The following is a 26,576-nucleotide window of genomic DNA, read 5'->3' as shown; positions in this document are numbered from 1 at the left end:
AATAAAGATAATACCAATAATAATATCAATACCAACGCCCAGTGGATAGAATCATTAAGATTTGAGCGTCAGCTACTGCTGTCGTCTGTCATGGGTGTGAGAACCAGTCGACACGGGTCGACATTTCAACCATTTGGACCCATTTTTTAATGCTGATCTCTTGATCTGTTGCATATTTGGACGGGAAGCTCGTGCTTTTATTTTGAAATCCACATCGCAGATCAAACCTGCGCTTAGGTAAAATGCACCTGTGGCCTTTTCAATTTACCCCTTAAGGGCTGAGAAGATTATTGATACATTATGGCATTAATCCTATAAAGTTCCCACTCTGTAACTTATAAAAATCCCATATTTTTACCTGCCCTCTCCTGTTTATAGAGCAAAAGGCGTTTCGGTTGTCTCCCACTCAGGGAAACACGAGCAGCAGCACAATGACGCTGTAATGGACCGGTGGATTCAGGAAGTGGTCGCGCTGCATGTTAGCACAGTGTCAAGGATTTGTTAAAGTTTGTGGTTGAAATTACAGTGCAAATCTCCGAAGCATTTATTGCAGCCCAGGATAATGTACAAGTATCTGTCAATACTAAAGGCCGAGCAGCTGGCACTAATTGAAGGAAGAGAATTATGGGTAGTAGCTGGCACAGCGCTGCATCCCTGGCTCGGCGCCACAGCCATTCCACTGGTGCCACGAGGAGGTTTGTGGGTAACACGGTTCCCTGGACCCAGGTCAAGTCGCAGAATCGGATGACACGCGCTGTTGTTAATTCAGGAAAATGCAAAACGCGCAAGAATCCGGCTCACGAAACCGCAGGATCAGAACTGCACGTGGAGCGAGTCCGCGTGCCGACCGGGATTTATGACTTCTTTTGTGTGTTTTTCCTCTGAAAGTTTCTGCAAGTCAAAAAGAAATCAGGAGAGATTCGTGAAACGGGACCCGTTTGATAGTTTTTCAGGCAGCTGAAACGTGCATTTTCCTGGAATCTGGGCTCCTTCCTGAGTGATAACGATGTTAATAAGCAGTAAACGTTTGGAAAAATACCGTTTTGTTTTTTACTGTTCTAATTACACGACACATCAAGAGTTCTGCAGAGAGTTCTCTGGAAGGAAAGGATCACAGCTCCAGAGGCCTCAGCATCTCTCTGGCTTCTTCTTCTGAAGAAGGGACGTCGCCCATGTGTTGGAGGAAGGGTCGGCCGTGGATGCAGGTCCGGTTCTTCTCACCAAGCTGCCGCTCCATCCTCCGCAGCGTTTCCTCCACGTCCGCCCGGGACGGACTCGCGGGCAGCTGACGGACAAGTCGCACCGCTTCGCCCTGGACGGTGGAAATGACCCATGTTCAGAGACGCTTCAGGTGGCACCGACGCCATCAACCAAAGCAGCGTTTTTAATGAATGTCCCGTCTCACTTTTAAGTAGTTTGTGACTTTAAGTGGTCGACACTCTTTCACGCTCCGCGCCTTCCCGTGAAGAACTGCGGTCAGGATCTCCCTGAGGTCCTCCACACCGAGGAAAGGCACGCAGTCCGCCATGGCCGTCACTTCCAGATGTCTCTCAGCTGACGGGAGCGCTGGCCAAGACAAGCAGAAAACAGGGAATCATTTTCTCCAGGCGCTACTACGATCTCCAGGAAAGAATAATAAATAAATATGGTGGTTTACAGCTGCACTCGCGACCAAGTCAAACAAGCAAAAGGCCAAATGGAGTGTTGAATAGCTAATAGAAGCCACAGCAGACTGGAAGGAAGTTGTCCTGTTGGGTGGAGGAATGATGGCTCCTCATATCATGAGGAAATACTAGAGAAATCACGCATGGTTTACTTTCCTGATAAATGCCTGCGGGTTAAGTGAAAAAGCTCGTTTTTTAAAGCTCTAATAAACACTTTGGCACGACGGGACCTTCGGTGCAGGTTGTGCAATGCGGCCTCCTCGCAGATTCCGCTAGCTTGCCGTACCCGCCGAGGCCTGGCAGCACCAAATGAAAATTCCTCACATTTCTGAGAGGGCAACCATTCTCATCACCTGCACGCTGGGGTACAAACCCACTGTGAGAGCGCTCGGTCAGGCAGAGAGCCAATGTCAACCGAGGTGAACGAAAACAACCAACACTCCAGCCCGCAGCACACGCTCAGCTGGAGCGCTAATGTCACAATAATGATGTCAGAGGTGGCAAAAGTGTGCGTTTTAAGGTCCGTCCACATCACATCTCCGCACCCAGGAAGGATTTTTACACCACACGTTAGACTACTCCGACGCCTCCTCTTACGTCATCGTCAACATCTGTGAGGACGAGGAACAGATAAATCATCGGGGCCGACGATTTTTGGGGAAATTTTTGGTTTCATCCATAGCTAACCAGATTAGCCAAAATAATTGCCTGTAATCCAGTTACTGGGGACGTCACGTTTGACATTTCTGAGCGAGAGCTGAACTGTGACATTCATGACGGCCGGCGGCTCCAAAGGTTTGTTAAACGAGACGATCCGCGAGACCTTTAAACAGCGAGACTTTAGGAATCACAAAAGGTTTCCTTTTCTGTTGTGCTGCACAAGGACGCCTCTTTAACGACAAAACGAAGGAAAATAAATGAATCTTTGGTCACAGCATCACTCTTATTTACACGCTAGCTGTCAACTCGCAACATTACGCTTATTTATTATTAATTTACACCCTGAGGGGGTTTGAAGCAGACTGTAGTACAGTTTAGTGACAAAATGAGTTATTTAAGCCTAAATGGTGTCTAAACGTGAGTGTGTGTGTGTGTGTGTGTGTGTGTGTGTGTGTGTGAACGGGGTGTGCATGCTGCAACCTTTCTGGGATGTCATTGCTGCCTCTCTACCAGGTGACTTCTGATTAAAAACAAGCAGAACATGAATTATCTTGGTTCTCGAGTCTCCACAGCTCTTCAGTTGTCTGCAGTTGTGGTTTGAGCTACATGCTAACGGCTACCAGCTGCTTTAAAGCTGGCGGTCATCAGTAGCATTCTCGAAACCATCGCAGGAAACGGGCTCCATGTTGGAGGAATGTTCGGTAATTTGGCAACTCTGAATGAAACTGCATCCGACAACAGTGTGACAACGTGACATTTAAATCACAACATACCTGGGATGAGTCTGACTTTAAAGCCATTGGCAACGAGCCGGGGATCACAGAAGAACACCTCTCCGCTTAATTCGGGGCTCTGTTTCTCCATGCTGCACAAGGCTTTGGTATATTCTGCTCCTCCTAGACTTCTACAAAAAGAAATAAACAATAAGATAATGCACACACAACAACATGCTGAGTTTGGATAAAGCTCGGGGCAAAAGAGGGATTGTTTTTAAAAATCGTATGAGCCCAAAGAAACTTTTCCACAAGGAAAACATCTGTCATTTATCTGCTGGGACGTGAAGATGTGATACGTTACCCATCTGTTAACTGTATAGGGGTCTGCAGACTCACTGCTGGGAGTATATTATTCTCTAGAAGTCTCTTAAACAGCAAGGCTTCCTCCACTCGAAATGGGTTTAACAACATGAGCCTCTGACCGCATGAAATGACCCAGGCGCTCCGAGAGGCCAGTTGGTTTACAAGACGGAGGCCCCGTGGCACCGCGCTGCTCTGGGAGGAAAGGCGCTGAAGCCGCAGCCGAAGGGAGGGAATGTTGCAGGGAAGGGGCAGCGAGGGCTTGGGGGCAGGAGTCCCGCTCTTCTTCTGAGGCTGTGCGGAGAAGAGCTTGTCCAGCAGTTTCTGGTTGGACGGCGGGGCCTTGCGTTTCTGGCCCCTCGTGCCCAGAGTTGTCTCGGCGGGACCTTCAGCAGAGGCCAGTTTGGTCCTCTGCTCGTGCTGCGCCTGGTGCTTCTGGGCCTTCTCTTCATACCTGTAAAATTGAAGTCATATTGAATGAAGGATTAGGAGTTACATTTAACGTCTACGTTTACCAACTCTCGCAGCAAGTCAGTGGAAGCTCTAAAAATAAACATGAAATGGCTCAATACAGCTATGGAAAACTCCATTTGGCTGAGATTAACAGCAGCTATTCCACCAGGTGAGCGAGTGTGTTCATGGCTCCTGGAGTGTGTAAGTTTCTGGATCTCCTAATGAAGCCTCTTGGTTGAGAGGTGAACTGTCCTCATGAAACTCAAACCACTGCTATGATTCAACTACCAGAATGACCATGAACTGAATGACTGAGGACCTTCACAGAAGGTGACTTCTCACCATCAGAGGCCACCAAATCTTCCACCTGCCCCGTGTACAACAACTCTTGCTCTGTATTTAAGATCAGCTCTAGCTAGAAGGCTTCTGCCATTTCAATCTTCAAGATGCATAAAACCTTCAGCCACCTGTCGCCATTTAGCTGTGACATTTATCTAATGATCCTGGTCGCCACTGCCATCGATATCGGCTGCTTCCTTTGTTTGCAAAGTCATGTTCCTGCCCATCTTCACCTGTCAGGCATCAGCACCCGGTATTATAATCAGCAGCTCCGTGAACTCGTGTTCGTGGAGTTCCTAGAAGTGCTGTGCCACTCCAGAGTGGCGGGGACAGCAGCCAAGTCCGCTCCGCGTCCTCCCCCAGCAGCAGATGGTTTTTCTCCATACGCTCTTCCTTACATAAGGGTTCGCGCACAGCCGATACATATTTTCCAAATTTGCAAGCATTCTAACAAGATTTGGACGTGTGCTAATGCACGACGCCGTTGGCTGCATGGTTTATCTCCTGCTGTGACACAAAGACTCTAAAAAGCACCGAAAAGCTCCTTTACTTTCTTTAAAATCATCATCAATGTCAAAGTTTTAATTGTCAAAGTCTGGGCCATCACAAATCTGTCAGATTCTTTTCTTTAATCAGAGGTTCAGAATAGTCCGTACTTTTATTATCAATTAATTAAATGTGTTTTTACGAGCCACCAAACCCAGGTTAGCTAAAAACACATTTCCAGTAATAATTTCACATCCTTCGCTTGGACCCTCGCGGTTGTCATGTGTCATGTGTCCTTTTAAATGTTAGCGGGGTAACAAAAATGTGTTATACGCATGTTTACAACGGGCAATTCTGCACAATTGTCAGATTACTTTACAAAGATAAAGAATTGCTGAGGGAAACAGCTGCTAATTCAGAGTTTCTCTTCTAATAGAGTCACTCAGGTTTAACACTAAATAAATGACAAATAAATGTCAGCATTCCCTGGATTGATGACATACTTTGGAAGTCAATATTTCACCATTAGCGATACCTGTTACTGCAGGTAAAGTCATCTACCCTATCAGACTCAAATGACGGGAAATTAGAAACGCAGCTTGTATCAATAAAATTTCCAGACTCGGCTTTTCACATGACAGGTCAAACTTTCCCCCATCTCTCTCCCGCTCGCTCGCTCGCTCGCTCGCCCCGTCTCCGTGTCCTGCGAATAACAAGAGATGGAAACAACTGCGTGGAAAGGTGAAGGTCTGGAAACTCACTTTTTGCGATCTTCCTCCCTCAGATTTTTCCACCTCTCGTGAACAGCGGCGCTGATATCCTGCAGGCCGGCTGCGGGTTTCTCCCTCAGGACGTCGGCCCTGGCCTCCTTCTCGAACAGAGCGGCGGGGGACAGAGGTGCCCTCATGGCCCGGCTGCTGATCAGGTCATAAGCCGTCAGCGTAGCGCGTTTCTCCGTTATGGCGTTCAGCGTCTTTTTGTCGGGGCTGCTCAGAGCCTGGTCTGGAGCAGAGACGTTGGTCTGTGGTGGTTGGTGGATACTGACGGGCTGAAGGGGCCTTCCTGAGACGGGGTCAGTCAAAGCTGTGCCACGGCTCCAGTCCTCAGCTGAGAACTGGCCTCTGCACTCGTCTGTGGAGGCGTTGTCCTCCAGCATCTCAGGTAGCTTGTTTATTACGTTTGTTTCTGCAGACAGAAGGTCGTTTTGGTCGTGGAGGGACGCGTTAGACTCAGAACCAGCTGGCATCTGGTTAACGATCCAGTCCTCTGCTAGAGAGGATGACGAGCTGCCGTTTGAGGTCTGGCTGTCCGGTGGAGCGTCAGCCCTTACTGCTGCATCAGCGTCACCAAAGAGGTCTGTGGGGGCGAGGCTGGCCTCCTCCTCGGGCCACGCCGCTTCAGAGGGTACGCACGATGTCTCGGAGCTGAGCGGCCTCAGAGCTGGAGGGTCATCAGTAGGCCGAAAGCCATACAAGGACACCAGAAATGCCTCCAGGGCGATAAGCACGGCCTCCTAACGGACAAAAACATCACATCTGGCAGGCTCGGATTGGTTTATTTGATCACTGCATCGAAAGCTGGGCCTTTACAACCAACCTTGTCGTGAAGAAGAACCTGGGTCTTGTCCGGGGTCAGGTTGACATCGACCGAGGATGGAGACACGGTGAGGCTGAGCATAAGGACGGGATAACGGCTTCGGGATCCATCATCCGGATACTGTGCAGTGTAGTGCTGCCGCAACAGCTGAAAAGGGAAAAAAAAGAAATACATGTTAGTGCTGCTGAATAAGAATTTCATTTGATTTAGCGTCCATTTCCTACCTTCATGATGTCTTTGTGGTGGACGGGTCTGTTGTTGACGAATATAAATGTTTTGTCAGGGTTTGAGGAGCTTGTAGAGGAGTAGTCTGCTCCCGGCTTTGGAAAAAAGCCTTCTAAAAAAATCTGAAGAGAATAGAAATGTATACCAATAAATAAAAGCACAGCAATAACAGTTAACTTTGTTTTTTCTTTTCTTTTCTGCAGCTGTGTTCAGGAGAAAGTGACTTAGCTACTCGCAGGATAAGCTCGGGACAATTGCTAGTGGACATCGTTATGGCAAAAATGCTAAGTGTGACAGACATTAGTTAGAGTTGACAGATGTTGACCAGCTGTGACGAAAAGTTTGTTATGGCAGACATTAGTTGAATGTGTCAGTGCAGATCACAGCTGCAGAGCTGGGCTGAAAGCCACCAATTCATGTTGCTCGGGCAGTAGCTCTCCTCCTTTACATCTGATTCTCTTCAGTGAATTCATCCCATTCTAAATTCACTTTACATTTAGCAACTTTTAAAGAAGATGGCAGCCTTTTAATGTGTGTGTTGCCCACGCTTCGTTTGCTTTCCTGGAGATTTCATGTCATTTTTTTCCCCCCCAGAATAAATCCAGCAGAGGACTTTAAGTATTTGAGAGGAAAAAAAGTGAATCCCATAAATATTGGCAGTTATATAAGGAAACAGCAGCGTCAAACTTTTCACTGTAAATTTTAAAACAATGCATAAAGACAGTTTCTTGGCACATCTGCATGCAAGCTTCAGCAGAAACCTTCAGCATTTACATATATTTCTTTTGTAATTTGGATCATTTTTGCTGACCTCTACCCAGAATTCCTTTCACAGGGAGCACGCACGAGCAAAAGTTGATGACTTGACATAAAATAAGTGTCCTTCTCAACGGAGGCTAGTAAGAAATTATGAAAAGCCATTAATCCTTTGCAGATTGCAAGAGAAACAGCTGTGCTTATTTTCCCCTCACAGGGTCCAAGGCTCATTACCACAAGCAATGCACGCAAATAAAGTTAATAAATGAACCGTGGGTTCAGGTCGCGGCACATATGCTTCTCTGTATTTCTGCTCATTAGGGTCACTTTATGGGAGCACAAACGGCCCCAAAGGGCCGCAGCTATTTGTAGTTCTGGTACCAAAAGCGAGCGTCACATTTGGTTGTGCAGAGGAACAGCTCTCACACCGCTCCCTGAGTGAGGCCCCGTGAAATTGTCAACCTGGCTCCCTTGATCACTCAGCTTCAGCCTTCAGGACCAAGTTCTTTTTCATTACTACAGGAAGTCAGAGGGAAGAGGTGAAAGGTTGTCCTCATAAGTGGGCAGCAGCAAAATAACAACAACAAAGAGGAAAAATGAGAGAGAAACAGGGTGAAAAGGGCTGCTCCATATCTGTCAGAGTAGATTAGTTGGTGCCTGGCAGCAGGTACGAGCCACATGACACCTACCGTGACCAAGCAGAAAGTTGCTGCTCAACAGTAATTCAATTACGAGCAGTACCACAAAGCTTAGCTAACAAAAAACACTCAGTCTTCATCAGGAAATAACTCAAGAGAAAAGGGCAAGAGAATAGTTGGCCGGGCACCAGCTGACCACATTTGCTGGCTTCAGCCCAGGCGTCCATGATGAGGTTATTAGCTCACGGTCAAGTACAACGTGCAGGATCTGCTGTTCAAAAACCACTCATCGCAGGTATTTGATGCAAGAAAAAGTAAGTCAGAGAGAGATTCAGGGTAAAACTAAACAGATTTGTAAATGAGCTGCCAAGTCCTGTTTAATCAGCCAAAACCTTTTACATCGAGTTCCGCCCATCACACTGGCAGAGACCTCCTCGCAGGGCGTTAGCACCGGGAAATCAACAACCAACCTTTGAATGCTGAAGCAACTGCTGCACCTCCCGGGACACACTTGCTTCAACGTAATAACAATGTAAATAATAAATCAACTACTGATTGATACTCTGATCGGTGCATCTCTCTCATTTACACTGGGCTCCTGAACTGGGATGAATTTGGTCTAAAAATCAGATTCATTAAAGGTTATTTTTAAAGAAGACCTTCGACAGCACAAATGACTGATGAAGATAAAAATGTGTGTGTGTGTGTGGGGGGGGGGGTTGTGATGGTGTGATGATCACTGACAGATGGGAGCAAACTTCTTCAAACTGGAATGTAATCAAGGAAATGCTGCTCAAGCCAAGGACAAAATTCAGTGGATTAATGACCCTCGGTGTGATGTCTGACTCTCTCCTCTTACACATTCTACAGCATATATGGCCTCCTGTTGGTTCAGGCTCAAAGTATCGTGTTTAAGACAAATGGGTCTGAGTGGCTGGACCCACTGGTACCATAGTAACAGTGGGCTTAAACTGGGATTTACATAGAACTGTTCTGTGACTCTCTCACCTATTTCCCCCCTGAAACTAACCTCTGGTTGCTCCTGGCGATGGTGGCAAGGGAGCAAGTTGACAACGACACCGGGCCCCAACGTGGCAACGAGAGCGCTCCTGTGATCGGGGACTTTGGCCTTCTGCCACAACACCACCTGCAACAGAGTGACACCAACAGTCCATCTCCAACAGTGTTCATCTTCAAACTCTGCTTGGATTTGGTTTATTGGGAATTTATTAGGAAAAGATATTCATATTTAGAAGTGTCGGGGGTATTAACCTAAAGAAAACTAGAATAGATTTAGAGTGCTTTAAATGGAAACAGTGTGAGAGAAATCTACACAAGAATATAAAATGTCAAAAGGTCCATACACCAAAATTGCAAATTAATTATTTAAAAATGTAAGAAGAAAGAAGTTTAACGTATTTGGAAGTTTAGCAACAGGTAGTTTTCTTCATCTGTGAGCATCAGCAGAGCGAATTTAAACCAACGGCCTCTCGCTTGCCCACTGGTGGCCGGATGTATTAATAACACCCATTTGCACTTTGTTTAGGCACAGCTCAAGAGGGGAAACTACAAGATGTCTTTTTTTTGTTAAAGCTATTTTCGGTTTCATTTACCAATGTTGTTGTTACTTAGGTGAAAATGAGCTGAGGATTGGTACAGCAGCTATCAAACCCTAGCAGAATCTGGCTGCACAACAACAACAACATGGGCTGATTCTGTGGGCACTGTGGCTCATTTTTGTATCACATTTGGACTAAAACTAAAGAGTTAGCTATTATCAAATACTCTCATAGGTAAAGCATTGTAAAAATTGCATTAAAAAAAGTTTCACCTTTTGGCAACAAACTGTGGTCAAGTATTTTCCTTTAGGCTAAATAATTTTACCATCATTTCAGATGAGAAAATACTAGAGAAGCTTATATAAAATATGCCTACAACTGCCAGTGGTCTTGTAGATTGTATCCACAGGGGAATATGTGTCGTGGGTGTTGATTTCCAAAAGCATGTGCTCTGTTGCAAGGCATGCCTCAGCTATTAAATACAAATTCTGGCACATGTAAACGGATCACTCCTGTAAACAGTTCCTGAAGAAGCCGTGAAACACGACACACGCGGAAAAGCAGCGTTGGAGATAAAGGATAGGGGCAACTGAGCGCTGATTGTGCAAAATGGGCTCGTCACCCTCCCGACAACCTGGATTTCTATGAAAGTTATACGGCGCTCGTGTGACCCCTCGCTGACCCGCCACCACCTATACACTTCTGTGTACAAACTGCTGGGGCCTGAAACTGAATCTCAGGTTAAGTCTGCAGCTGTGTTCTGCAAGTTACTCATGCGTCATAATCAGCCAAATCAGAGTTCACGAGCGGCCATATTTGTGTTTGACAGCTACACTGAGCTGTGGTGGGAAGGAGCAAATTGACTAACTGTCTAACTATTATATGGAATTCTACAGCTGGTTAAAAAAAGAAAAAAACTATTCTGCATTAGTAAGTACTCTTGTTTTGTTTATATGGGAAACAAGCTTATTGCCATAATATACGCTCTTAATTTATGGCCATTTGTATTTATTTTACAGTTTCTGAATAACTATGACCATAAGTTTGCTCTCTATTGCAAACAAGCATCAACTATTTTTATTCAGCTTATGTAAGTTTTCTTAAGAGGACAAATCTGGGTTCTGCTGTTCTTCATTAAGGCTTTGCTGCTTCTTCCAGTTCAGATGACGTTGTCTGAGCCAGACAAATCAAAGCTTTGCAGAAATCTGGGTGAAGCTGAGCAGAGCGGGCAATAAATCACTTTCAAAAAAGGACAAGAATAGTCATTTCTAACTGAATATATATATATATAATAATAATCTGTTGTTGCAATTGAGGCATTTTAAATGAGAGCAGGTGAGAAATCGACAATAAATATACCGGCTGTGACAGTTAACCACATAGAAGTGGCTGCATTAAACACTCCAAACTTAATTGGGCCTCTGATTTAAATCCAAAGCTTAATTCTGCTGCATTCATGAACACATGTAGCTCCTTTTTTTTTTTAAAAAAAAAGAAGACTTAAACCATCATACTTACAGCTTCTGTCAGAAGCTGGCAGGTTGATGATTGATATTTGGCATTGTCAATATAATGTGTTTATTGGTTGAGTTTTACTCCTTGTTGCTGTTAGTCAGCATGTTGGATGTATTGATTGATCGAATGCCAAACAAATGACTAAACCTGCTTCAGATCAGTGTATCTGTTGTCATGTAAACAACATACTTCTCAATTAAGAAAGTCCCATTTAAAAAAAAAATCAATAACTACTTGACATCTCAAAATCTAAAAGTTTGAACATATGTCACACAATATAGAAAACTCTTTCAGAAGATTTATATGTGTAATTTGAGGCGTTATTTTTCACGTGTCAGTGAAGACGCTGTGAGGCAGGCAGCAGCTATTTAAAGACAAACGGCGACACCTGGTGGTGGAGGCGTGAACCACAGCCTGAATCATATACGTTTGTGCCAAGAAAGAGACGTTACTAACTTTGTTGTGAACCAAAGTGAGCCTCAGTTCAGGCTTGATAATGGCGTAAGCCAACAGCAGGTCCTGCACTTTCTTCAGTTCCTCTTTGCATTTCTTGGTAGAAGAATAGTATTGTCGTCTCACTGGGAGATTCTTGAAAAGCTTCAGCACGCTCACAGTTGTTCCTGTAAGACAGAGAGCAGTGGTGTCACCTGATACTGAGGACACACTTATTTTTACCACAACAAAGTGATGTTGAAGTGATTATAAGGCATACCTGAGATATTTCTGCATTTAATTCTTCTCTATGGGTTTTATTCAAATTTCAGAGATTAGAACTAAATTTGTAAATATTATTGACCGATCAAAAAAGATCATTTTACCCACAGCTACAAGTCAATGTCCATGTCAATGTATAAACTTGATATCTGTTTGTACTTACTGTACTGTATGATTTAATTTAAGCCCTTCTCGTAGAGTCTACATGTATGTTTTTCTTGCGTTAGAGAACCACCCAAAGTCTCTACGACAGATTTTTAAAGCTCACCTTGACCTAAGTGAGATGGCTTCTTTGAAACAATCCCTCCTGTGAAATTAAGTGTGTACTGAGTGCTGACGTCGTCCTCCTCTGTCTTCGTGATGACTGTCACCTGAACACAAAACCAAGAACAATTTCCAGGTTTTGCACGTGCACATCCTACAGAACTGAAGAAGCCTTCTGGATAGAAGGAGAAACGTCTTCAAAGAGAAGAAATCCAGTCCGGTTGACAAAGAGAACTACCTTGGATAACTATGACCTGGATGATTGAGAATCTACACAGACATCCTGCAGATCAGGCTTTACAACTGTCACCTCAGCCACGGCACAGACCGAACCCAGGGCCTCTCCTCGGAAGCCGTACGTCTCCAGATGCTCCAGATCATCGTGGGTGCAGATCTTTGACGTGAAATGCCTGACGGCCATCACGGGGGTGTCCGCAGCTTTGATTCCATGACCGTTATCACGGACCTCTATTCGCTCCAGACCATAGTTCTCCTGCAGACGATAAAAATTCAATCCACACTGTAAACCGTCCATATCTTCATATGATTTACTTACTTTCTTCCTATTCTTAGTTTCTAAGTTCCTTTCATTTCCTATTGTTAAACTAAATATTTATTCATTTAAATACTGTACCAGCTTGACGTCAATGCTGGTGGCCCCAGCATCCAGGGAATTTTCCAACAGCTCTTTGACAACATTAACCACAGACGTGATGACCTGGGAGCTGGACAGAAGCCGCACCGTGTCTGGAGGCAGCTGCTTCATAGTGTTAACTGTGGACGAAAGCTGGGTTTAGATCTCACAGAACTAACAAATGGATGTCTAAGGTTTCAGTGGCCAAATGGCCAAATGAAACTGGAGTAAATGAATATTACAAACTAAATAGGGAAAAAACACCTCCACCAAGCATGCCATTTCCCCACATATTGTGACTGACATCCATAGAATAGAATAGTATATTGTGTGTGTACCGGTACGTGTGTGTGTGTGTGTGTATACATGCAGTAGTGAGTAGTATTAATGCAAAGATACATATCATAGGTTGCATTGCTTTATGATCAGAAGAATCAAAACAAAAGAAAATTAACTAACATTTAGGTAATTAATGGCTAATTGAAAATACAAAGGTAAATAAAACTTGAAAATAACAAAATTTGTTTGGCGACATTCTTAGTTTAATCGTCAACTTAATGCACTCCGTGCATGCAAAACATTATCTCCGACAATGTCCTGACAACAAAATGCGATGTCTTTAGCTCAGAAATAAGACCCAAATACTAACGGAATTACAAAATCTAATTGAAACTAACTGCTATAAATAAGGCAAATGATGTGATTACGAACCTGAACGGTACTCAGTTATAGACGATATTTAATAAACAACAGACACGAGCCAAAAAGCCGGAAATGTTCTGTTTCCCGCCCCCTTTGGAACTCGTTGATTGGTTAGATCGGCGGCGACCATGGAAGCCATTACTGTAATCCCTGAATTTGTACTAAACGGAGAAAATTCAATGTTATCCAATTTTCACCTATTCTATGTTATGCTAAAAACAGCTCTTACAAAGCTATACTTAAACTCTGTTGAACAAATATATTGCCAATTGTACAAAGCACGCGGGTTACTGCCACGCACTGCCGCCTGACAGACAAATCTTAGGGTAAATAAATACCCACTCTGACCTGACATGTCTACTTCCGCCGGGGTCGGATTGCGTCGTCTGCGGCTGCGCTCTTTACCTGCTGCTCGTATCAACAAGGAGATACACCATTTCTGTCCACAGCAGATTGTTTCTAGAAAAACCTCCACTGCTCGCTGCAACCTGTAAGTATGTAGCGGCGACAGGGTTCCTACCGCCTGAAGCCACTGTGGTGTTTTAACTCTGGCTAATTTTAAGGTGTGACAAAGAGAAACTTGGTTTAGAGACCCGGGGGGTCGATATAGGTTACGTGCTGGAAACGAGAGAAAAACGTTTATGAAACCAGATGACTACAAACCTGCCTAAACAAGGAAGGGCATGATTACCGCATTTGCATGTCATTATATTACATCATCGTTTTCATGCCACGGGATGATGCGATTAAAGGGTTTTATCCATTATTTCTGGCGTAGGCAACCAGTAAATAGACTAAGCCTTTGGTTTTGTTTTGAGCTGTGAAACACGCATTGCTTGCGTGCAGCAATTATTATGGATTAATTCCTCTTTCTGCCTTCATTCCTTTATTCAGAAGTGCTGAATTTCATGCGTAACGTTATGAAGTTTGACTAAACCGAGGACACGTGTCTCAAAGATAATAAATTGTGGAAGGGGCATCTAATTGACCAAATATTAATGTCTATAAAATGTTATTGTTCGAAGCAAGGTGGTCTGCTCATGCAAGTGAGTGCTTGTCATACTTTTGCAGAGATGCAATGTGGTTTGATGTAAAAAGTATAGATATTATTGCACTCACTTCTTTGTCCTTAATCCATTACTGAAGCAGTAAGCATGTCAGGATAAGGTTCACAGGATTACACAATGATTTTCTATTATCTGACTGACTCGCAGTCAGGTCAAAGTGCTTTACTGACCCTGTTGTGGCCTCATTTAGGTACTTACGAACACAATGTAGAGGAATAATGCAGCATTTAAAGATAATTTACGAACTTCTGTCATACCAAACCCTTAATCATGAACATTGTCATTAACTACTTTTATTTACAGACATGAAAGCATATATGGGAGGGAAGAAAGTTGATTTGGAGTGACTGAATAAGGTTTATTTTAAAGAGACTTTTGCTAAAAAGACAGCTTGTTCAACATGTGTTTTTCTTCCTTCAGACCAGAATGAACGTGGGGGTGGCACACAGTGAGGTGAACCCAAACACCCGGGTCATGAACAGTCGAGGCATCTGGCTGACCTACGCGCTTGGTGTCGGAATACTTCACATCGTGCTCTTGAGCATACCCTTCTTCAGTGTGCCAGTGGTTTGGACGCTGACCAATGTCATACACAACTTTGTAAGTTGCCTTCTCCCACTGTCACTGACAGGTCATTCAGGTTGTCAGACGTAAAGTGTTCTAAGTGCATTTTCAGATAAGCCGTGAATGTGAGATAGATGGACCGGTATTTGCCTGTGCTTGTTTTAGCTATGCTCCATTTTTAGGGTGTAGAATGTCTGACCGCCAGTGCCCCAACGTTTGCATGCCTCTGTAACTCCAGCTGTGTCGTGTACACCGATACTTTTTCCCTCAGTCAAAGCGGATATTTGAACTGCAGCCAGACTTAAAAGCTTGTTGAGGAATACTTTGGCTATGGGGAAGTGTTAAATAATATTTCAGTTTCTATCAGGATGTATGAAACGCCCCTTGATAAAGCTGAGTGAGACAGGAGGCCCCTGCCTGATGCCTGTTTGTGTCTGCAGGGAATGTATGTCTTTATGCATGCAGTCAAGGGCACTCCCTTTGAGACCCCCGACCAAGGAAAAGCCAGACTCCTCACACACTGGGAACAGCTGGACTACGGCGTGCAGTTCACCTCATCTAGGAAATTTTTTACCATCTCCCCCATCATCCTGTACGTATGTTTCACAGTTTAGTCAACTCAGTCTCACTCTGACCAACTCTAAAACAAAGAGCACAAAATGATGAATTAGTGACATTTTAATGAATGTGTCAAGGCTCTTAAAAGCAAAATCGCTTTATTTAAATGAAAAGTAAGCGAGATGAATATGATTATAAAATACATTTTGTTATAATTCCTGATTTAATAGCATAAAAAAATAAAATGAGTCTGTTTATTTTAATCCTCTTAGGGAGACAGTTGATGATACTGTGTGGAATTCTGTGGTTTAGTCTTAATCGATCCTGTCTGTTCCACTCCGCAGATACTTCCTGGCCAGCTTCTACACAAAGTACAACACAACACACTTTCTCATAAACACTGCCTCACTTCTGAGCGTCCTCATTCCAAAACTGCCACAGCTACATGGAGTTAGACTCTTTGGCATCAACAAGTATTAACTTCATGCCCGGTTTCTCCAGCAGAAGTTGAATTCCTGCATAGCCTGTTTCACCAAGTCATCTGATTTGTGTAAACGTCAGTCATGTTTAGATACATGAGGTTTAAGATTTCATGTTGAAAGAAAAGAGTAGATGACAGGAGGCCATATGCATTACTAACTTATGTGAATATTTATGTTTTAACCCTGCACACAGCTGGGCTGGCCCAGGTGTTTGCTGGGCTATTGGTTGAGTTTATTTCTGTCAACGCAATTGAGAGTTTGAATTCATTTTTGGCCACAAATGTTCTAAATGTATGTTTCCTGACGTGTTTACTCAGAGTGAGACAGGTAAAATATCATTTAGTAGTACCTTCATTTTTAATCGGTGTCGCACTACTTCATGCTGAGTGAACTGCATGATTTTTCATTTGAAAGTCTACTAATACATGAAGACCTTTAGTACTATTTTGTAGATGTTGTCCGGCATGAATAAATGAGACGTTTGTGTGGTTAAATGCTTAATGAGGGAGGTTTACAGCAACGCTAATAAAGGACTCTTTTGCCATCATCAAATCAGGTGGTCATGCTTTGTTTGACCATCGCTCACAGTCATCTGAGAATACTTTTTCTGACACTCAATTGACCGTTTGTCCTCGCTCTGTCCTATCTCATGATCATTTACCTTCAGCTAAAAGCTTTCAGAAAGGAGGAAATGGAAAATATATTAAAAACAAATGCACAACTGATCTGACGCTCAAAATCAAACAGGTGTCAGTAATTTCTGTACTATTCCTAGCCTAGTTGTAATTTATAAACTTTATTGTAAATAAAAGCTCCTATTCCCTCAGGAACACAATTTAAAATTTTAAACCTGTGAATTTTCATTTTAAATATTGTCATTTTTTCAGTTCCTCACACTGCCTGCCTAGAACTCCTTTATAAACCTCAAAGCGATGGTTTAAATCCTTCTGTGAATGCAGTTTATATTTGGTACCAAAAGCCCCGTCAGCTGAGCCTGTTCCGTAAAAGATCCGGCCTATCCTAGAGTGAACCAGGGCCATGGCGCACATGAGGCAAGGTTCTCTGGTCACATACAGGTCATACCCGGTGCAGATGTACGGCTGAGCTGTCACATCAGAGTCCGGTGGTGTGAAGCTGCAAGACGGGTATCTGTCGAAACGGTAGCAGCCGCCTCCCTGGCTGCGAGCCACCAGATCAATACAGACCATCGCTGCGTGATGTAGGGGGTGGTCCGCTCTGCAATCGTGGCCCACCGCTACGACGGTCTCTGTGGATGGGTCAACCATCGCCGCACCAACTGCCTCCATTCCCAGTTCTTTCCCCGCTTCAGCTGCAGCCACAGCGGACATCATGTATGACTGCATCCTGGCCTTCTGCTCTGGGCTGAAGAGCTCCCCTTTCAAAGCTAAAGTTACCTGTTTGTCCTCGTGGAAAGAGGTCGGCCACTGTTTGCTCACCAGCTCAAACTGGGGTCGGGTCAAAGGTGCACGAGCCGGGACGTTAACCACAAACGGCTGGCCCAACCCCTCAGAACTGACGGCACTGGAAAGCAGCGAGTCTATGCTGACCGGCGCCTCAGTGTTTGGAGCATCGTGAACAAGGCACAGCAGGACCTCCAGAGAGTGAGGGCTGGCTTTGTCCTTAACGGCACGCACCCGCTTCAAGTGCTCAAGGCCATTCAAGGGGTGGATGCTACCGAGCTCCCGGACTAAGCGCGATGTCTCCTTTTTGTCAACGATGGGTGCGGCGAATGCCTCGATCATCTCGATGTCTTGAGACTCTTCATCCGACAGCACAGGATAAGCAACCCAGGAGTCCTCCGTGACGCACATTGGGCCCTTCCAGCGTTTCGGCTGTGGCTCCATCAATCCAATGTGCTCCTGTGAGATATACATTTCATAAGTCATGGTGCTAAAAATTAGCCACTGCCAGTGTCACAGAACTGTAAGGGCAGAGCCCACCCCGATAAAACCAAACAAACCAGACGGGGTTTTCATGAGATTGAGGATTGAAGCCCTCCCTGTAAACGGCTTTCTCACAAAAAGCTCCACCTGATGGCCGACAAGGGCTGAAAAGTGTTTTTTGAAGATCCAGCCTCATAGTTTTGATCCATCATGCTAACATAAAAAGCTGTAAAGGCAGGAATGATCCACAATATCTGTCATATTTTATGGTGTTACACACACTACACAAGTCAACTATTGTTCTCACAATTGAGGAAATGCGTATTTTCTCAGTACTTACCGGTTTATCAATTCATAAAAAAATCTATTAAAATGACAGCACCATGGCAGGTTGAGATTTCAAATGTGTAAATCATCACTGCTGAACACACTCACAAATCTATCGAAAAAGCTAAAGTACATGATTAAGCATGGAAATCAAATATTTGCTTAGAATCTGAAGCTACTTTTATCCCCTATCAGGTTGACAGTTAAATGCTGCATTTGAAAAAAAAATCCATCCAAACATAGTCACAACAATTTTGTTGATTGGTTTTATGTATGTTAGTACTGAGTGCAACACAGTTTGGAATAAGGCCTAAAGAAAGTTACATTTGGAAAATCAGAATGCATGTCTTGTCTTCATTTCCTCCCCAATAACAGCTTGGCCTTCATGACATTGGGCACGTGTCGTATGGTCAGTGATATGCGGGTGGACCTGGTCAGGATTTCTCCAGGTTGAGTCCCAGCAGCTAAAAGGTTCACCGCCTTCTCGGTCAGAGTATCCTGGTCGCAGGGCCGGATGCCGTGGAGGAGCCTCTGGTACATGTCATCCTGCAGGATGAGAAGACTGCGAGGCTTGACCAACAAGGAGAAGAGGAAGCGGTTCTCCTCCGTCTGTGGCGCATCGCCTTGCATGCTTCCGACAGGTGTGTAGAAATCGAGGAGCGTATGAGACCCCAAGCTGATTGTGGTGATGGTGGGGTAGTACAGAGGACCGTCTTCATGAGGCATGATCCCCTCTCCTGGTTTATACTCATTTACCAGAATGTGATTGGCAGTTTTTCCACCAAAAGCACCCAAAGAGGAAATCTTCTCGCAGTATTTCTGGAGCCAGTCGGGTATCTTTTCTGCCAGCATACCTTTGGGATGTGGCAACCCTCCCCAGTTCTGAAGCCTTCTGCCTGACAGTTGAGTCCATTTAGGCTTTGGAGACTTGTACACCTGCTGTTGAAGGTAGGTCTCCTCCTGTTCCGATATGAAATCTGGAATGTAGTACACTGTTGGTGGGGCATCGTTTATGACAAACTGCTTCAGTTCCTCCAAAATACAAGATGGATGTTCCATGACTCCTTTAGAAAAGTCAACATAAAATACCTGTTAAAGATCCGAACGAGTTTGTTCTGTTTGTCTTCTTTTTCCTTAATCTCATTGGATAATAATGCTGGTTAATCTCGCAACAGGAGTTCAAACCGTTCAGAAGGTAACAAGTTTGAGATCACCTATCTCGTAAAAAAAAAAAAAGCAATAACGGAAGTGACTTGTCAAGAGCAAAGATCACTCTATTGTCTCTTGACGAAGAATAAAATACGTTATTTTTTGTGTTGCATAACAAATGCATAATTAACTTGATATACAGCGATTTGTCCCGTAGATATTTTAGAACTATACCCAAATAAATCTATACTATAACAAAATAAACAAAATTCGCTAAAATTATAGAACACTTCGACAACAAAGGTTAAAAACACAATGAATAGAATGTTTTACCTCATTCGACATCAACACGTTGATGAAAATACTGCTTTAGCAAAGAAACCAGTTATTCTCGCTACTCCATGCATTCAATCGCGTGCAACAAACAAAATAGACCCCGGAAACTTAGCATCAAACATTTGTTCCCTGGTATGACTGTTAAAGTCTTTCCCCATAAATATTAAAGTCTAATCCTTAATAGATGGGGGGAAATTCTATCAGGAAAATATGTATTTGACTTGATTTTTTAAAAATTTCTTAAAGTGAAAAAGACGATATTTAACTATGCCCGACGATCGGAAATATTTGCACGTGACACTTCATCCGGAAGTCCACGAGTAAAAACTGATGTCTCCTTTTGGATAGGTTATTTTACGTTTTTAGTAGTTTGTGCTGTCAACAGACGTAATGTTGCCACTTTTTGATTCACTATTTTATTCTTTAAAGTAGGACAATAAATAGCAAGTAATGCAAGGTTAAATTTTGTTATTAAATTACTTTAACTCGCATTCCTCCTTAAAAATGTTTTCCTCAAAAGTAAATACTCTACATTTGAGACATAGTTTTTGGTGCTCGGCATCGTTTGGAAAAGCAACATTGTCCAGGCTCGTTTTGGGAATCGAGACAAGTTGTGACGAAACTGGTGCTGCTGTCCTGGATGAAACGGGGGAAATTTTGGGGGAGTCTCTTCACTCACAGAAACACGTACATTTGAGGTGGGTTACGGAGTTGTGGCGTTTAGATCAAGGAAGATCTTGGTTGTTAAATAAGTGGAATGAAGAACAAATACAGTTCTAATCTAATTTTAGGTGACTTGAAATTTTAAAACAAAAATGTGTGCAAAGTTGTGCATTATATTTAAAACAAACAAAAATGTGCTTTTTGCTCATCCCATAAAATAATAGCTGTGTATTATATTTTGTTTGGAATAATTTAGAAGTGGCGGCATCATCCCCACCATCGCACAGCAGCTCCACCGAGACAATATCGAACGTGTAGTCCAGGAGGCCTTGGAGAGGAGCAAGGTGGACCCGAGGGAACTGTCAGCTGTTGCTACTACTGTGAAGCCAGGTTTGGCCCTGAGCCTGGGTGTTGGCCTTGACTTCAGCAAGAGGTTTGTGAGGCAGTACAGTACACCCTTCATCCCCATCCACCACATGGAAGCCCACGCCCTGACTGTCAGGATGCTCCAGCATGTTCCATTCCCCTTCCTTGTGCTGCTTGTATCTGGAGGCCATTCTCTTCTCGCAGTTGCCCGAGGAGTCGATGACTTTTTGCTTTTGGGTCACAGTCTGGATGAAGCTCCAGGGGACACGCTGGATAAAGTAAAATCTTAGCACTAACACCTGCGACTGCTGTCAAATATGTGATTATAGCGAAATGACTATTGTGTTTCCTGTTAGATCGCCAGACGTTTATCGCTCATCACTCACCCCCGTTGTTCGACTCTGAGTGGAGGCCAGGCCATTGAGCTTCTCGCCAAGGATGGCGACAGAAAAAAGTTCCATTTCACAACACCTATGGGACAAACAAATGACTGCTGCTTTTCTTTTGCTGGGTTACGGAGTCAAGTTACAAACATGATTCAAAAACAAGAAAGAGAGGAAGGTACAGTCACACATGCAACACAAACCGAGCATAAGACTCCTTAACTGGTAAAAAATCATTCTTGTTCCCATAGGCGTTGAAAAGGGAACACTTTTATCATGCGTTAGCGACATTGCAGCAGCCGCGCAGCACACGGTAGCGTCTCATCTTGCAAAGCGTACTCTTCGTGCCATTTTGTTCTGCAAGGAAAAAGGCCTGCTGCCACCGAGCCGTCCCCCTTTGGTGAGTGTCTGCTGGGACAGGCTCCAGACCACCTACAACCCCACTTATGTGTAATGAATGGATGGATGAAATGCTTAGAAATGAGTTTTATTATTTACCACGGTGCCAGAAGTTCATATTAAAAAGCTAAAATCTAAGTCTTTAGCCTTTCAAGGTTTAAAAAATAGGTTAATCCGGAGGCTAGTGTCAACAACGGTTTAATCTTTTTTTACTCCTGTTCTAAAGGTGATGTCCGGAGGTGTGGCAAGCAATCTTTACATCCGGAAGGCTTTAATGGCCGTTGCTGAGACGACGGGACTGCAGCTGATCTGTCCTCCAGCCAGTTTCTGCACTGACAATGGAGTCATGATTGCCTGGTGTGCATTTTGCATTCTGACATTTAATTTAGGCAGTTGCTTTATTTGACCTGTTTGAAGAACAGCCCACCTGCTTTTCTTTACGAAGGAATGGTGTTGAACGCCTGAGAGAGCAGCGAGGAATCCTGCCTCCGAATGTTGATGTCAGCTATGAACCAAAGTGAGTTAGCTCTGAAGCCTATTGGTTAAAATCCAAGCCTAATCCAACATTTTGCTGTTTTCAGGGCACCTCTGGGCATTGACATGACAGCAGAGGTGAAGGCAGCAGCCATCAGGCTGCCGCCACTCAAGATGATCGGCTGATCACGCTTTTGTTAAAATCTTATTAACTGTATATATACAGTACTGTACTTATATTGTGTGTATGTATATACACTTGTGTTATACTGTATATGTACAATAAAATTGTATTTATTGATAAAATGTATTTATTAACTCTAGTTAATGAAGTAATTAGCTTAAGATGATTCATATTAACTAAGCCTTTAACAGCATTGGGCGGATCTGTCTTTATTTTTTGAATAAATAGCGCCAACTAGTGGTTACGTTGTGTAAGAACAAACGTCACAAGGACCATTGCGACAGAAGCGACGCAGTTTGTGAAGCACATTGTGAAAAATACAATCAGAATAAAATCGCAATGTCACCACAAATATTTATTTTGTTTCAAACAGAAAAAGATCGATCACATACACTGACGGTGACATAAAGGTGAACAGAACACGTAGAGCAAAATGAACTGTATGAAGCATCCGTGCACTTTTTAACTCCTTGGTGCTGGGCATCCTGGAGGAAGATAAATTTGTGCCATCTCATCTTCAGTTTGCTCACCTTGAACACTGGGACTGGCAGAAAAATACACTTCCAGATTCCACAACATTGCGCAACATTCTGGTTGATGTAATTTCTCTAAACTGAATCAAAGTGGTAAACAAAAATGCTCAGTGGTATTTGCAGAAGAGTCAAAGTTCTTCGGATGTGATCTTTCCCTGGAAATGCCGCTTCGCTCCTCACATCACACCATTTCAAATGATAACAAAAACTATTCAAAAACACTGTGTAGAACTGTGTAGAATTAAACAGGTTAAAACATGCATTAAACAAAACATAACCAAACATTTGTTTGGTATTAAATTATTTAGGTGGGGTCATTGAAGTAGGCTGAATGAACTGCAGAAATAAAACCCAGAAAATTCATTAAATACAAACGCCCAAAGCATATAAATGTAATAAAATCAACAGCAACACTTTCATTGAAGACAATACAGTGTGAAAGGCTTAAGATCTAAAGTAATGCTTTCATTAACTGCATGAACAAGTAATATGATTCAATGCACTTATACAAATGCATTAAATCATTTAGGACATAATCATGAGTCATTATCATGAACTAAACAGCTGATTGGTGGGATTGATATTTAAATTTAAATCCGTATTTATTATCAATTTATTACTAAGGCACCTCGCTGTACTTATGATGGAATATTTGGGATGCTTTAAAAATAATATTGTATTTGCATTATGTTGTTTTTATTCCGTGCATGATAAAATGTGTATCTGAGTTTTGCTGAAATGAATTCTGACTTCTAAAATTCACATTATGTTATGTGCTGCTAGTTAGTGAAAGGTTCCAGCCCTAAAGCTCATCGTGCTTATAAATATTATACTCTGTCACACTGATCTGTCCATTTTTGTCATTGTCATTCTTGCGGAATATATCCTCCACAACCTTATCAAAGAAAGTCTCCTCACGTGGCTTCCCCTCTTTTTTATACTCCACCTTCAGATATTCTTTCACCTGAAAACAAGAGTTTAGAATAACTAACCAGCACCACCTACATTTATCTGGACAAATGAGGCTCCGATACCATCAACCATAAGGGAGAGCTAGCTCGTTAGCTAGCTCGTTAGCTAGCTCGTTGCATCAGCACATGTTCAAGCCAATTATCAAACAATAACAACACAGACAAAGCAAAAAGTTGGGATCAAATTCTGATTGGTGCATAATTGTGGCTGGTGGAGTTTTATGCTTCTAATGTTTACGTGCTAAATCTCAGGCTACAGCCAAATGACAAACAGGCCTGTAAATCACTGGTACCTCATCCTTGGTGAGACTTTTGTCGTTGTCGATGTCCATGCTTCCAAAGGCCTCCATGCTGCGAGGTCCCCTGGACACAGAGAAAGCCTCCACCTCAAAGATCACCGTGGCATTGGGCGGCACCGGCTCTAATCAGGAGGAAAGAGCAGCACATGAACCACCGACTGCACTGACATCACTGTGAATTTTACACTGATGACTGAACTAACAACTAGTTCCAATCAGTTGCAATATCAATAACTCTGTTCCAATTGCCTCATGGACAACTTCTGCCTCATGGCTTAACTGTAAGAGGCAACTTATGGACGTAAATGTGTCAATGTGCAGTAGTTATCGGACCACATGAGCATCAAAGAGACACAGTTTTAATAAAAATGATGACTTCTCTCTGACACAGAGGAGTTCATCCTTCACCTCTACATGCGGCTGTTAATAAGCCTGTTAATAACCTAGTGGACACAAACACAACTTTAAGTTTCACAAAGATGAAGACAATGCTCCTCAGTTCTAAGACTTTCCCTTTATAATGGAAGGTCATGCAATTTTTGGAAAACCGGATGAAAAAATTGGCCGTTTAAAACATTTATTCAGCGAGAGTAAAACTTTTCCCTTAATTCTACCCACCAAAGAATAAGAGGATTGTAAGAAACACAACTCATGCAGAGATACAGAACACGTACAACATCTGGTCGTATCATGTGTATATTAAAGAAGTGGTGGAATATACCAGGTTAGTTAGAAGGTTGTTAGCTTAATCAGAGCAGCAGTTGAAGCAGAGACCTTTAAACTGTGTTGCATGCTGAGAGTTCATGCCACTGGCACCAAGGGTGACGCTCTGTCAGTTAAAGTGCTGTGAAAACAGGAAAGGAGAGCATAAAGGTGCATCTAACATCACATAAACAGTGTCACAAACGCTAAGTTGACCTTGCAGGTCATTTTTACACCACTGAGTTACTAAAATAATGAGAAAAACATACACATTTAAGTCGCCTGTTCCATTTTCTCACCTTTTCCTGCTTCCCCAAAGGCCAGGGCAGGTGGAATGGTTATTTTCCGCCTCTCTCCGGGGCACATATCGACCATCCCTAAGTCGAGGCCTTTGATCATTTGCCCGATGCCCAGCACGACCCACTGAGGATGCCCGGCTTTGTCTGTTCGACTAAGGCAGACAAAAATCACCACAACCTGACAATCACCTGGGTTTCTTCATGAAAATCAAGCCAGACCACATGTTGTTTATAAGGAGTTAGATACGATGTTTTCATAAAACATCATCTCCAAATGCAAGTGTAATTTGATCAGGAGGCCCTTTTTGCCTCTTCTGTGAGTGATGATGTATTGTGATTATAGTCAGGCTGGCTAATTAGCCACCAACTTCAAATCTTAGCTCAAGTCACAGTTCAGCGATAATAACTTAAGCATGTACTGCACTATTGGATTTATAGTTTAATATAATAAAATCATAGAGAACGCGGCACTTTCTACTACTGACTCACAAACCTGCAGTAGAACTGGGAACCGTCCTTGGCGAGGAACCCATCGTAATGGACGTTCATCAGATCTCCTTTTTTGCTTTTTGGGTCGCACTCAACGGGCTTGAACAGGACTTCGATCTTCACTTCACCTCCCAACTCTTCTGCCGCCGCCCAGCAGGACCAGGAGCCGGGCTGCAAAGACACAATCAGGCAGAAAGCGCAGCTTACCAGCCTCCACATCATGACGCCGCCGTGCATTCGTGGCACATCGAGGAACTGAGGAGGAGGAGGAGGAGGAGGAGGAGGAGAGGAGGAGGAGGAGGACGTGGAGAACCGCTGGCGCTCCAGCTGCTGTTGGTAGCCCGCGGAGTAGATTGATCCCTGCGCTTGGACTGTCAGGGAATTTAGTGGCGACAATGCTCCTTGACAATACTTTATTTACCACGATGAAGAGTCGAAAATGCGAGTTTTAATCGTCTGTACTCCGTCGAACTTTTAATCATCAGGCAACATAATAAAAGGTCCAAGCAGCATCGCCCTGACAGACAATGTAGAGGGATTAATCCGCAACACTGTTGCATCGATAGTTTAAAACAAATTGGATCAGAAAATCTTTTATTCGTGCTGAAGCTCCGGGACCCACCACGACCAACCTCAGTTTTGAGGGATGCAGGCTTCTATTCTGCCTGTTTGCATGATTAGGAACACGAGAGCCCGTTTTAACCTTCACAGTTGTGAAAGCATCCGGCTTGCACCTCCTCCCTCTCATCTGGTCCACGTAGCGTTTAAAATCATCACACTCTAATCATATTATATTACATAATAATAATAAAAGTAGTAGTAGTAATAGTTACGTTACTTTCGCCATGGGAAGAGGTTATGTGACAGCCGGCTTGTCTGTTACAAAAATAGCTTCAATGAAATAATCGGGAAATGTTGAAAGCAAACAGATCGTTAGATTCTGGTGATGTTTCCGTTTCCGGAACAACTTAAACTTGACTTTAAAATTTAATCTTTCAAAAATTAAGGCCAAATATACTCAATTACGTAACCTTGTATTATTGCTACCTATATAATGTGTGCATACTATACTACTGTTTAACTTTTAGTTATATTTTAAGTTGAACAGCCTCCATTTAAGGAAGACGACTCAGGTCCCCACAAGTC

General features: G+C 43.3%; 6 protein-coding genes across 6 annotated transcripts; 2 read left to right on the top strand and 4 right to left on the bottom strand.

Moving 5' to 3' along the window:
• Positions 1–507: 507 nt before the first annotated feature.
• On the bottom strand, positions 508–13,419 carry pms1 (PMS1 homolog 1, mismatch repair system component). Its single transcript, XM_057057778.1, has 13 exons — positions 13,291–13,419; positions 12,580–12,719; positions 12,256–12,438; positions 11,950–12,052; positions 11,424–11,587; positions 8,924–9,040; positions 6,499–6,621; positions 6,275–6,421; positions 5,440–6,191; positions 3,402–3,854; positions 3,098–3,228; positions 1,406–1,566; positions 508–1,312 (listed from the first exon to the last, which is right to left on the bottom strand). Exons 2-13 carry the CDS (start codon positions 12,709–12,711, stop codon positions 1,112–1,114), a joined length of 2,667 nt encoding a protein of 888 aa, XP_056913758.1. The 5' UTR covers positions 12,712–12,719; positions 13,291–13,419; the 3' UTR covers positions 508–1,111.
• Positions 13,420–13,654: 235 nt separating this feature from the next.
• ormdl1 (ORMDL sphingolipid biosynthesis regulator 1) lies at positions 13,655–16,504 on the top strand. Its single transcript, XM_057057858.1, has 4 exons — positions 13,655–13,771; positions 14,769–14,948; positions 15,353–15,504; positions 15,815–16,504. The coding sequence occupies exons 2-4, from the start codon at positions 14,775–14,777 to the stop codon at positions 15,948–15,950; spliced, it is 462 nt and encodes a 153-aa protein (XP_056913838.1). The 5' UTR covers positions 13,655–13,771; positions 14,769–14,774; the 3' UTR covers positions 15,951–16,504.
• A 205-nt stretch (positions 16,505–16,709) lies between these two features.
• adat3 (adenosine deaminase tRNA specific 3) lies at positions 16,710–19,954 on the bottom strand. The gene is made up of 2 exons (XM_057057832.1): positions 19,666–19,954; positions 16,710–17,832 (listed from the first exon to the last, which is right to left on the bottom strand). Exons 1-2 carry the CDS (start codon positions 19,675–19,677, stop codon positions 16,828–16,830), a joined length of 1,017 nt encoding a protein of 338 aa, XP_056913812.1. The 5' UTR covers positions 19,678–19,954; the 3' UTR covers positions 16,710–16,827.
• Positions 18,436–19,473, bottom strand: alkbh6 (alkB homolog 6). Its single transcript, XM_057057843.1, has 2 exons — positions 19,273–19,473; positions 18,436–19,160 (listed from the first exon to the last, which is right to left on the bottom strand). Exons 1-2 carry the CDS (start codon positions 19,325–19,327, stop codon positions 18,538–18,540), a joined length of 678 nt encoding a protein of 225 aa, XP_056913823.1. The 5' UTR covers positions 19,328–19,473; the 3' UTR covers positions 18,436–18,537.
• A 20-nt stretch (positions 19,955–19,974) lies between the features above and the next one.
• On the top strand, positions 19,975–22,259 carry osgepl1 (O-sialoglycoprotein endopeptidase-like 1). The gene is made up of 7 exons (XM_057057819.1): positions 19,975–20,366; positions 20,588–20,975; positions 21,054–21,258; positions 21,332–21,480; positions 21,706–21,836; positions 21,925–21,996; positions 22,061–22,259. The coding sequence occupies exons 1-7, from the start codon at positions 20,173–20,175 to the stop codon at positions 22,137–22,139; spliced, it is 1,218 nt and encodes a 405-aa protein (XP_056913799.1). The 5' UTR covers positions 19,975–20,172; the 3' UTR covers positions 22,140–22,259.
• A 212-nt stretch (positions 22,260–22,471) lies between these two features.
• On the bottom strand, positions 22,472–26,248 carry fkbp7 (FKBP prolyl isomerase 7). The gene is made up of 4 exons (XM_057057853.1): positions 25,435–26,248; positions 24,942–25,093; positions 23,935–24,062; positions 22,472–23,634 (listed from the first exon to the last, which is right to left on the bottom strand). Exons 1-4 carry the CDS (start codon positions 25,665–25,667, stop codon positions 23,473–23,475), a joined length of 675 nt encoding a protein of 224 aa, XP_056913833.1. The 5' UTR covers positions 25,668–26,248; the 3' UTR covers positions 22,472–23,472.
• Between the last annotated feature and the right edge of the window lie 328 nt (positions 26,249–26,576).

Source organism: Takifugu flavidus, chromosome 1, assembly GCF_003711565.1.
Source record: "Takifugu flavidus isolate HTHZ2018 chromosome 1, ASM371156v2, whole genome shotgun sequence".
Taxonomy (NCBI): domain Eukaryota; kingdom Metazoa; phylum Chordata; class Actinopteri; order Tetraodontiformes; family Tetraodontidae; genus Takifugu; species Takifugu flavidus.
Note: the sequence above shows the minus strand (reverse complement) of the source record. Positions and strands in the feature narration are given on the sequence as shown.